This window comes from Montipora foliosa, chromosome 11 (assembly GCF_036669935.1).
Source record: "Montipora foliosa isolate CH-2021 chromosome 11, ASM3666993v2, whole genome shotgun sequence".
In the NCBI taxonomy this organism is placed as follows: Eukaryota; Metazoa; Cnidaria; class Anthozoa; order Scleractinia; family Acroporidae; genus Montipora; species Montipora foliosa.
The window spans coordinates 53,846,236-53,858,735 of NC_090879.1; the positions used below are offsets into that span (position 1 = coordinate 53,846,236).

At 39.4% G+C, this 12,500-nt stretch overlaps 1 protein-coding gene across 2 annotated transcripts in view; it reads right to left on the bottom strand.

Annotated features, from left to right (window-relative positions):
• Positions 1-12,500, bottom strand: part of LOC137975929 (mucin-like protein) — an 88,082-nt gene that overhangs the window by 31,338 nt on the left and 44,244 nt on the right. The window contains exons 12-17 of one of the 2 annotated variants that reach the window (XM_068823137.1): positions 11,333-11,669; positions 8,684-8,803; positions 5,241-5,363; positions 3,038-3,160; positions 1,970-2,092; positions 314-442 (exon numbers count right to left, since the gene is read on the bottom strand). In XM_068823137.1, the coding sequence (XP_068679238.1) occupies positions 314-442; positions 1,970-2,092; positions 3,038-3,160; positions 5,241-5,363; positions 8,684-8,803; positions 11,333-11,669 (955 nt within the window). The remainder of the gene's footprint in view (positions 1-313; positions 443-1,969; positions 2,093-3,037; positions 3,161-5,240; positions 5,364-8,683; positions 8,804-11,332; positions 11,670-12,500) is intronic. The other variant, XM_068823138.1, reaches the window with a different exon arrangement.

The following is a 12,500-nucleotide window of genomic DNA, read 5'->3' on the forward strand; positions in this document are numbered from 1 at the left end:
TTTAGCAGAGGAAATCGAGATAGCGTGAATTGCTGTTATATTGACAAGATAAATATAAGATAAATATAACAACATAAATTATTTGCTGATTGAATCTGTCAAGTTCCGGCGTTTCTACTTTGTTCAGCTGGTTCTACTTTGTTCAGCTGGCCTTTGCATAAAAAAGTGTACAAATACGCATATTGACAAGGCATGTGTTAGAGTTAGTCTTCTCATACCTCAAATGTTTGAATTTTATCGTTTAACTCAGTTTCTGTATGTTTTACCCTCTTTGTAATTACGCTAAGAATGAGTTATTACTTTTACAATTTACCTCTGCATTTTCCGTCTATAAAGTACAGGTTATTTCCACATTCGCATTTGTAAGATCCTCGTGTGTTGACGCATTTGTGGAACTCGTCTGTGCAATTGAACAAGTCTTCATCTATACACTCGTTAATATCTGAAGGGTAAATAAACGCATTTATGGTAATAAAGAATTTATACCCTGGATTTCACTAGAGAGCAAAGGCGAATTTTTTTTTAGGGGGGGGGGGGGATGGTCTTGAAAATTGTCCACCTCAGGAAATCTTTGTTCCTAGCCCCGTCCTTTACTTTGGACTAGGACCAGCCGAAATCTCACCGAAAAGTCCTGGAAACGAGCTTGTGCGAGCTTTTCAACACTTTAAAGACTATGTTTACGCTTCTGCAGTAACGAAGGCAAAAACCAAGACATAGTAATCAAGCAGGCCTTTAGTTCTTTGCCCTATACGTACTCTATGGAAATTTTGATGGACAATTTTTTTTTTAAATCGCTTGGTTCGTCATTGACAGTAGCTATAGTTTAAGACGAGATGATTTACATAGCATTGGTTTTTGTATCTAAATATTCAACAAGCCGAAATGGCCGGTAGTAGCTAGTTGCGTTTGAGTTATTTTTACCGTCATGTATGATATCCTCCACAATTGTTAACCGTGATGGTAAAAAGCAAAAAGATATGCTAGCGCCAGAGGGTTTAAGCTTCGTATGCCGGTGCACTCCCTTGGGAACTAAAATAATTGGTCTCTTAAGGCCTGGCCAAACGGATCCAACATGTTGGTGCAACATCATCCAACATTGTTGAATCCAATATGTTGCACTCGTTTGGCCACCATGTTGCATGATGTTGGATGTTGTTGAAGGAAGTTTAATTTCCATCAAACATCGTCTTTAACATCATCCAACATTTCTTTTTTGTTCTTAGATGTGAACAACCGAATTCAACGTTGTTGGACGCGCGCATGCCCATTAAGGTGACGCTGAGGCTATCGGTATCCATGGTGATGATTTTTTTGGTCAGAGTTTGTATTCTAGGGTTCAGGGTAGATTTTGGTCCCAGGTTCTTAATCGTGTTTCTGTTAAGTTTGAATGGCTTCTTTCAGATAGTTAAAAGTGAGGCACCTGTGAACCGCCGCGCACCGGTGGCTCAGTTGGTTGAACACTGGGCTGTCACGCAAGAGGTCGTGAGTAAAACTCCGACCGGACCAACACTCAGAGTCTTTAAATAACTGAGGAGAAAGTGTTGCCTTTGTAACGACATCTGCGAATGGTTAGACCTTCAAGTCTTCTCGGATAAGGACTATTAGCCGGAGGTCGCCTCTCATAACCCTTGGGTATAAATTCTGTGGGACGTTAAAGAACCCACACACTATTCGAGAAGAGTAGGGCATTGAGTTCCCGGTGTTGTGGTCTGATCTATGGATATAGGGGTTAGGTGTCAATGGGGACGAGAGTTCGGTTCCTCTCCCCTGCCACTCCAGGAATTGTGGCGAATAAATTAAATAAATAAAGAAATAAACTAGGGTCAACGTTATATCAGCCTTGCTTTTTTTGGTTTTTTTGCCAGGGATTAAAATGTGTCAAATTCACCAGTATATTAGATTGAGATAACGAACATTATCCTTCAGCAAGCATGTATAAAGGCAACAGGAATAAAAAGAACCGCATTACCTTGGCAATTTAAAGAATCTCGCCTCAATTTAAATCCCTTTTGACATGAACAAATGTAACTTCCTGGGGTGTTTGTACAAATCTGATCACAACCATCGATGTCTTTTGCACACTCATCGATGTCTGAAATAAAAAAAGAAGAAAAAGTAAATGAAGGTAGTCATGTCATATTAACCCAAACACCTTACGTATGCAAACAGGCCTTAAGCACAAAATAACTTCTTTTTTTGTAAGACTTAAGTGTAAAATAGACTGCGACTACTCAGTGATTCGAAGAAAACGCTCATTTGCCTAGTTTACGTTTGATTTATTGTTGAGTGTCACGAATGTCGGATAACGATGCATAGTTAGTTTCGGTAGCAGGCGCTTAGAGCATAAGAGTTGCTTTGCGATGACCATCCAATAATAATAACTCGTAAATTGTTGCACACAACCGAATCATGTTCAGATAGCCATTTGAAATACAGATGGCCCGAAATAATGCATAAGCTAAGTTTACAAGTTGTACTTTGCTTATTACGAGTACCTGCCACAGTGCATCAGTTATATGAAATACAATTGATCCTATTCGGCCCCTGGAATATGTGAATTTCATTTCAGTTAATTTTTGATGAAAAAAAATGTAAATTGTGTTTACAGATACGTCTGCTAGCGCAATGGAAAAAGTCAAAAGTGGCATTCCCATCTAGGAGCAAGGGTGGCACAGTCGGTTAGTGTGCGGCCTTGGTGCAAGAGGTCCTAAGTTCGATTCCCGGATCTCGCATCCTTGTTTCGACTCCTTTCCTTTCCGTGTAGCTAGTAGCTTTAAATACCCGTAAAACGGAGCACTGATGGAGAGGGGGGAGTAAAATGAGCGCATCGTCGACCTCAGGTTTGTCAGTTTAATTACTGTTACGAGTTATCGACGTTAAATAAGGTCTACTTTACTTTACTTTAGGATGGGTTCAAACGATGTCATGTAGCTGTAGAGAAACCGACATTTTTATTACCAATCCCGTCCTATCCCTTACTCTCTCGCCCCCTCTGTGTCTTTACTTTCTTTTGGTAGAGTCTCGTAGCTGTCATTACCTCTACATGTTACTCCATCGTCGTTTAACTCGTATTTTGCAAAACAGGCACACTTTGCCTCGTTGTCATCTCCTTTAAAGCAAACGTGTTCACAGCCATTGTCTGAAGAACAAGGATTCAAAGCTGAAAAAAAAAATACAAAGTTAAAATGTAATCATTCAACTAAGAAGATAGGTTAGAGGTCACAGCTAACAAATAAAAGTTTGACCTTTTTTGTTAAGCTAGAATGTTCTCAGTTTTTGATCTAAAAGGTCTGCGCCGACACTCAAATATAGTGGGAGGAAAATGATAAGAAAGTAAGAAGAGCACAGAGAGAAACATTAATAATGAAACAATGGCTCAATTACACTATTGACGGATCCGTTTAGTATAAATGCGGGACTATCTATGACATGATTTATCAGTGTGTCTCATTCTAGGTTTTCACATGACGTCACGACGGCCAAACAAAGAAACGGCGGCCATGTTGATGTCCCAACCCAATCCTCCGGGAATTGGCCGCTATTATTATGCAAACGTTTTCTTTTGTTTTCTGTTGATCACGTGAGTGAAAACCAAGAATAGTTCGACACGTATTTTCCGAGAAAGGGAGACGAAAAGACTTGGGTACCAGTCAAGCCAATCTTGGCGGCAAATTTCAAAATAGTTGTAACAACACCATTTCGAGACTGAATGATGAAATGGCAAAAAGGAGTTTCATAGAGGAATTAAACTTTGAAATAGAAGTTGCTCAAACAGCTGCTTGTTGCGCCATCGTTGAAGAGGTGGCTGTTGACTACCAAACCAAGTGAAGCTATGATCCTCGCAGTTATGAACGCAATTTTTGCAATTGCGTAAAGAAGCCTGAAAAATTCAGGACTTCAACGGAGTTTGAACCCATGACCTCGCGATACCGGTGCGATGCTCTAACCAACTGAGCTATGAAGCCACTGAGGTTGGGAGCTGGTCAATTGTGGGTCAACGATGAAATGATATATGAAATTCATCATATATGAACTGTGGATATGAAACGGCTCAAACCCTATTGAAGTCCTGAATTTTTCAGGCTTCCTTACGCAATTGCAAAATTGCGTTCATAACTGCGAAGATCATAGCTTTACTTGATTTCATATCCGCAGTTCATATATGGTGCATTTTATCTATCATTTCATCGTTGATTCATTCGTCACGGGAACATTGGAACTCACAAATGACCAGCTCCCAACGTCAGTGGCTTCATAGCTCAGTTGGTTAGAGCGTCGCACCGGTATCGCGAGGGTACGGGTTCAAATCCTGTTGAAGTCCTGAATTTTTCAGGCTTCTTTACGCAATTGCAAAATTGATTTCATATCCGCAGTTCATATATGATGCATTTCATCTATCATTTCATCGATGAACTACCAAACCGTTTCTATGGCCCCTATAAATAGTCATTTGTTGGTTTCCTTTGACTCTACAGAGATCCTTTTTTGCCAAATGTGTTCTCTTTAACAGAAAATTCCTAAAAACTCTCAATGTCAAGTTAACGCAACAAGAACATTCTCACGCAAAATTTGTAGCATAGATTTTAACAATAAATTTTTCCCAAACAATTTATAACGTCATAAGGCCCTCTTTTGATACGGTTTTTAAAGTGTCGGTTCCATTTCTTGTTCAAAAAGAATTTCCATGCTACACTAGATTACCAAAAATGATCGGAGGGTTCCCAAATGGCGACAAAACCGCCTCTTCCATTCTGTAGTTAAGACCCACCCTCTTAAGTTTACTTATTACTGTAAACAACCGCTGCCTTTACGTAACGAGGTCTTGATTTCAAGGATAGTTCGTCTTTCGCCCGTATTTACAGACGCAAATAGATGATCCATGCATAAAAATTATCCAAGGAAGTTCTTGACTACCAAGACGAACTATCCAGATAGTTCGTCTGGACGGATGATCCGTCTGCCTGCCCGTATTTAGACAGAGACGGGTTATCAGACGAACTACCGTTCTCTGTCCAAGTTCGTTCCAGTCTGATGATCTGTCTCCAATATAAATTCGACCAGTTACAATAGTAACCAAACGATTACCGAGAACGGTCGACAGATCATCAAGAAAGTGGGAAATTGTTTGGGAGCACAGACCTCTAGAAACAACGCTTCTCCTACGTCGAGTTATTTTGCACATGTTTCTACAGTCTTCCGTAATAGTCAACATGACACCAATTTATTATTATTACACTCACCAAGGCAATTTCTCCAATCAGATGGATCCTGTTTGAAATACTGATCGCACGAACAATTGTAGGTTCCTTGTTCGTTGTCACACCGTTGCTTGCATTCATTCCGACCCTCGCATTCATTCACATCTATAACGCAGTTTGAAATAAGGGTGTGTGAAAAGAGGACCGTATTTGTTTGACATTTTTTCTGGATGGCATCATTGTTCACTCGAACATGGAAAGCACGTTAGTGAAATATGTTGATTATTTTCTCTAGTGTTTGGAGGTATGCATGAAAAAGTGGAGATGATCGATATCATCGGTAACTTATAGACTGGTTACGCGAAACGTAACGAAATGCAAAGAAATCATGTTAGTATAGGCTATTATAGGTAATCACATGATTTTGACTGAAAATTGGAATGAATGAGCTTTGCTAATTTTTTTCAAAGACGAACAAAATGAAAAATTGCAATTTGTAGTCTTTGAAAAAAATTGAGATTGCTTATTCATTCCAAATTGCACGACTTAAAAATGATGTTATTGCTTAATAGTAGACATTTAAAAATGTCGAGAAAGCCTGTCGTCATTAATTCAGCAGAAACAACGCATTCGTATCACGTAATTGCGCCATCTTGGCCTAGAATTTGATTGGCTATCTGTGGCTTCTTTAATCATTGACCAATTTGAACACCTGGTTTCTTACGTCTTTTGGCACTGAATTACCTCTTTTCTGCACTGATTGACAAAACTCTTTGCCAATCTGAATGGAAAAAAATATAAAGGAAGGAAAGCCTCACTGATTCTCTTAATTTGTGGATAGTATGCTCCAATGTCTAAATCTCCATATTGTACTTATAGTGTTCCACCCCGTTTGCCGATGTATAATGTCGTTTTAAACGTGAAACTGTGTTAATGCCAAGTTTTTACTAGTGGCGCAAGCACAAGCGCAAGCTTCAGCACAAGTATAAGTAGCTTATGCTAAGTGAAAACGAACGTCGACATAAACATCAAAATTAACCACGGTAGGCTTAGCCACAAGTTGGTCGGCAAATTTTCGGCAACTTTTAAGATTGTCCGCAACTCTTGAGATTTTCGAAACTTTTAGAATTCTCGGCGAGTTTTGATTTTTTTTTTTAGCATTTTCCAAATTAGTTTTTGACTTTTTTCGCGACATTTATTATCTTTCGAAAGAAAAGTCACCTAAATTCAAGTAGTTTATACTACGGTGTGAACCCCCGGACCTAGGAGTGGGTCTTTTGGTGATGCATGCCTCTCCATGAGGTTAGCGGTATCACATGACACGTTTTTTATTGTCCGTGATTCAAATAAATGCTGGGAAGAATGTGCAGACAAAGTTAAGAAAAGTTCCTGATATCAACTGTTGAATTTGAGTTCTATTTAGTGAAGTTTTGTTAAAGAAAAAAAAATGCAAATAAAACCTAACCATACTGTTCACAATAAAAACCGCGACAAAATACACTTCAAGTGAAAACAATTAAAAAAAAAAAAAGAATAGCAAATTTTTGGAAATTTGGTAACTTTAGAAATAAAATAGAGGCTCTTTAGCGACTTTTAGACACTTTCATCGGCAACTTTTGGGAATTTATTGGCACCTTGTGGCTAAGCCTAAACCACGGCCTCCGCCATTTTGTTCAAATGCTCTGACGCGGGAATCTGAAAAAAGTGCTTTAATCGGCCAGCAATGGAAATATTTCTGGCTGTTCTTATGCTGTGTTTCATTTTCACATAATGCAAGCGAAGGCAAGCATAAGCGAATGCACAAGGAAAAAGCAAAATTCCGATCCTTTCGCTTGCGCTAATACATATCTGCGTCAACCCCGTTTTCACGGTGAAATAAGGGCTCTTATGCTTGCGCTTGTGTTTGCGTCGCTAGTGAAAACCAGGCTTAAGGAGGCTCGAACTAGTTTTTCCTCAAGTTCTTTTCACACAAGTAAATATATTTTGTTCTTAGATATTGTTAGAGTAATCATATCAACACGAAATTTGGGGTCAGTTTTCACAAAAAGATCAGTTTTCTTCAACAATATATAGAATGAAGAACTGGAAATCCAACGATGTACTCACGAGCCAGTACGAAATACTGACTGATCCATTTTGAATGAAAAACACATGTGTCATGAGTGGGAATCGAACCCGCGTTCCCTGGATTACTTGACAGGTGTGCTAACCACTGCACCATCACGACAATCCCGATGGAAACAGAGCAATCAGAGAGGTGATTTGTTAGCCGCGGGGCTCCCCGGTATTTTATCATTCAGGAACAGGACTACATCGGATCATCCGAAGAAGATTCACAGGCTACCAGAAATACCAAATTATATTTAGAATGAAGAACTGGAAATCCAACGATGTAGTCACGAGCCAGTACGAAATACTGACTGATCCATTTTGAATGAAAAAACACATATGCCGTGAGTGGGAATCGAACCCGCGTTCCGTGGGTTACATGTCAGGTGGGTTACATGTCAGGTGTCACTCCACCATCACGAAAATCCCGAAGGAAACAGAGCAATCAGAGAGGTGATTTGTTAGCCGCGCCCGCGGTAGCCTGTGAATCTTCTTCGGATGATCCGATGTAGTTCTGTTCCCGAATGATAAAACACCGGGGAGCCCCGCGGCTAACAAATTACATCTCTGATTGCAAATGCACCAAATGCAAAACTGCGGACATCAGTCAAAAGAAATGGCTTACTGATAATGAAATCTCAAACGAAAAAATCGACTGCTTACTGTTTGGCCCAGACGTTGCACCCAGAGCACTAAACTTATTGACCTTCGTTTTAGTTTTTTGCACTGACGAGTGCCCACTAACCACATTTTTCTTAATTGAAAAGAGAACATGTTAATCGCCTATTTTGCAAAAATACTCCAGAAATTAAACATGAATTCATCTTTTGTGGTCAAGCGAAAAGGCATCATTCGTTTGGTACGTTGTAATCGACGGAATAGTTGAGGAAGACTCATTTAGTACGTGAAGGGCACCTTGGATATGAGGACGTATACTATAAAGTTTGCCCTCCAAATTAAATAAATTAATGTATCCTTATATATGATTAGCTATAAAACAAAACAATGTCTATCCTGTCTTTTGCAATACCTGCATCTATTGAAATCAAGGTATGAGGTTGAATCAAATAGTGGGGACTGTGACGCCACAAAATGGGTACCTCTTGTAGACTATTTATATTTTAAACTTTTAGTTTAAGTCGGCTTGTATACCCAGGCGCATTTTGCTTACTATTAAGTATGCTATTTCCTGGACAAGGAAGACTGTTTTAGCGTAACCTAAGATGACTGCATGAAGCCATCTCCTATGCCGTACTAGTACTAGTTGAATAAATAGTGAGTGGAATTGCTGTAGCTGTTGGAATTCAGTGTAATGAGTAAGATAATCGTAAGTAACTACATGTAACGCATCGTAAATCGTTATTTAAATTAATTACCATCACATGTTTTTCCATCGCTATTCAGCGTATAACCGTTGCGACAATCGCACACAAAAGAGCCCGGTGTATTGATACACACTTGACCACATGCACCTGCTTGATCGCATTCATTGATATCTAAGGAAATAAACGTTATAGGGTAAGAGATGTAAGTTCGAGGAAGTATTAGGAACTGTGCGGCATTTATCATGAAAGGGGATGTTTATTAAATGCAAACAATATTGCCTTGATTTGACTTATACCTTATCTGAGAATCTCATTGTCAGAAAATGGTATCCACAGGAGAGATTTTCACAGACGTCCACGTCCATCTTACGAGAATACGCCTGTCATTTTTCATGGTATGATTTCATCCCTAAAGGCAGCAACCTGGATAGTTTGCTCGAAACAAAGTTTTTATTTTGTTTCGACTGAAACGTGCTCAATCAAGAAAAGTTGAAAACATGGAAAGAAATTTTCGTTTCCGAGCCTTTTCTCTGAGGCTTGATTCAGTAGCTTCCAAAAATGCCCTTTAATCTCCAAGTTATTTACCACTCTCAACTCCGCTTGTTAAACTTTTTAATGTCCAAATTCTGCCCAACACATTGGTTTTTTTGTTTTTTTTTTGTTTTGTCTTGTTTTTTTTTTCTAATTTACAAGATGACAAACTAGTATTGCAAAAGACTTGAACCAAGAAGCGTATCATAATGTGTGCATCCGTTTTGTCTGTTTTCACCCACTGGCAATTTTTGGGACAAGTCAAGCCATTCAGGCAAGCGTGTAAGGAAATTTAGGCAGGGGTTGGGGACAGAGCGAACTGTCGTATCAAACAAGAGTGAATTACCTTATTATAGGAAATTAACGCTCCATAAAATTAGTGCGAATTGTTAAACTTCGCGTTAATTTAAGGAGGCTCGAAATAGTTTCTCCTTTTTTTTAAACAAGTAACCATATTCTGTCCTTAGATACAGTTAGGGTAATCTTATAAAAGCCAAAATGGGTGAGGGTATTGAGTACCCATCATAGATTTCTCACATCACATTTCTCTCCAAAATAACGTTACCATGGCAACGATATAAGGCATTTCTTTGAGCCTTAAAATCATGATATACTGTCTTTTTTGACAAAAAAAAACGGGACGATGAAATCTTCGTTATCAGATAATGTTAGAAATAATCTCTAAAATATTTAAAATTCAACAAAATCTGTAGGTCAGTTTTTCAGAAAAATCATTTTTTGTGAAATGTCGCTACTTTTTTTTCACCAACAGAATTTTTTTTTAATCTAAGCTAACATGCAAAAAATGAAAAAAAAGACACCGTCCGGAAACAGAGATATAGCCGGGTAAAGTTGCAAAATCAGAAAAATGAGGGGTTACAAGATCAGCATTTACGCACGCGTCATCCCCTCATTCGAGTGCACGCGCGAGTGTAGCTACAAACCAACACATACGGATTTAATTTGTACAATTTTCGTAGTTTTCGTGAATAGGAGCTGTCTACTTATATTCCATATATATAGGAAATAGAAGAAAGGTAAGGGAAATTAGCGGTATTTGTTTATTTCTGTTGACCCATTTAGAATCATGAGCTGACGCAAGCTTTTAGAATTGCGTGTGTGGGTTACGCGCGCGTTCTCAGCTGAAAACCGTTTTGAGCCTCCTTAAGCCGTGCTAATTATGTTGAGCGTTATTTTCCGCGATGTTAATAAAGTGCAGCGTTAATTTCCATTATTTTATTCCTAATTTTGAAATCTTCCAGTCCAGTCATTCACGTCACCTACAAAACAATAAAATAAGGTACAACCTTTCTTTCTTTCCGTTAGCCTCTACATTAATTATAATTCTGAGGACTGTTTTGTTGACCAGAGGGCTCAGTTTTGTTCATTGATTTTTTTGCATCAAGTGTTGAATAAATTTGTTCCAGCGGTCACTACCATCTGTCTTAATCGTGTTCATTTCCTCTACTGTGAAATTCTACCAACCCTTTCGCATTAATTTTCTTTATTCGAAAGTTGTTTTACATTAAATCCGCATTAATTTTAGTCGCGTAAATTCCAATACCTTAATTTCATGGAGCGTTAATTTCCTATAATAAAGTAGGTAAGAGTCAGTCACGGTCACAGTCACAGATAGGTGTATTTCTAAAATAACCGTTCCCGCGAAAATCAGTCGTCATGTCCCTGAAAAAAACATGTCATGTGTCGTGGCTTCTTCTGATTGGTTAAAATTGGCGGCCCTTTGCTTGTTTCGCGCGCAAAGTGTACCTAAAGATAAAGCCATTTGAGACTGTGCTAGGGCAACAACGCAAAGTGATAGCTCAACACTCTTATCTAATTCACTCTTGATCAAACAATGCTCATTTTCGGAGAAAACCTATACTGTGAATAAATTAATTAAGACACTGGTGAAAAGGGAAGTAAGGGAAAAAATCCAATCCTGAGAGTTGTACACGTGGGGCTGGGTGGCGAAGGGGGGGGGGGAGGGGGGGTGGGGGATGTGTGGAGGAAGAGTGGGCATGATAAGTGGTGGAATGCATTGACTGATGTATCCTTTAAAAGTGAGTCTGTCTGGATAAGAACTGACGTTGACTTGCATTTTGTCGCCCTGAACTAAGAAATCTAAACTGTTGTTAGGCTTCCTTTTATTGTAACTTGATTTGTACTAACCCGTGCATTGTGCTCCGTTTCCAGTCAGGCCGCTCGGACAGGGTCCACATGTGTAACCACTAATATTGGCTGGTGGTGGAAGATCAATGCAATCTACTCCTTGGTAACACGGCTGACCATTCAATTCACAGGCGTCAATCTCGCTATCACAGAATCTTCCCGTATACCCTCCCTGGCATGCACATCCCATGTAAACAAATTTGTTGCCAGTGTTGAGGTCATCGCCCTCTTCAGGCATCACGCACAGACCATCGTGAAGGCAGGCACACATGTTAATGGTAGGATTCCAAGTTGAGCTTGCGCCCATTCCATCAGTGGCAACGAATGACAAATTGAACTAAAGAGGAACCACAAAACAAAACAAAACAAGCTTTTCATCCCATTCCCCTTCCCAACGAACTTTTGTGGCCGACGCCTTGGAAATTTTCGGTTTGTCGACCAAAGAATTTCCCCGACCAAATTTTTCCAAGAAAAGAAAGTTGGCGACTCTTTATTTTCCGGTTTTTGAGCGTGTGTAGTTAAAACAGATTTTCATTTTGCTTTTGCTCATGTAAAAGATAGTCGTCCTTAATACTTTTTTGTGATTTTGGAGTGTCAACTGCAGGTAGCGCTGTTGCGCCATGTATCACGAGTAATAATAATGATATTTATTATATGGACAGGAGTGTTTTACTGGAAAATACATCACTCATAAAAGTCATATGAAACTTCATCTGGGACCCGAGTTGCGTATTTTCCATACCCTCACTAGTGAGGATATTGATGATGTCATTTCCCACCTGAGGCACTAATTGGGGACACCGCTGTACAAAAATCAAATAAACTCATAGGTTGATTTTTGAGGAGAGGGGAAAACTGGAGTACCCGGAGAAAAACCTCTTGAAGCAGAGAACCATAGTCCCAATCAACAAACTCATCCCACTTGTGACGCCAAGTCTGGGAGTACAACTCGGGCCACATTGGTTGGAAACGAGTGCTCTCACCATCCCTGCTGTGATTGATATATTTTTGTTGTCAGATACTCTATTGTTCTTTAAAGGTTATTACCACCACCGTACGGGTCGGTTAGGGTTGTGGGGGGGGGGGGGGGGGGGAAGGGGGGTAGGGCTGCGGGAAAAATATCGTATTATTCGGCAAAACTGATATACCGTTCAAATCAAATAATATT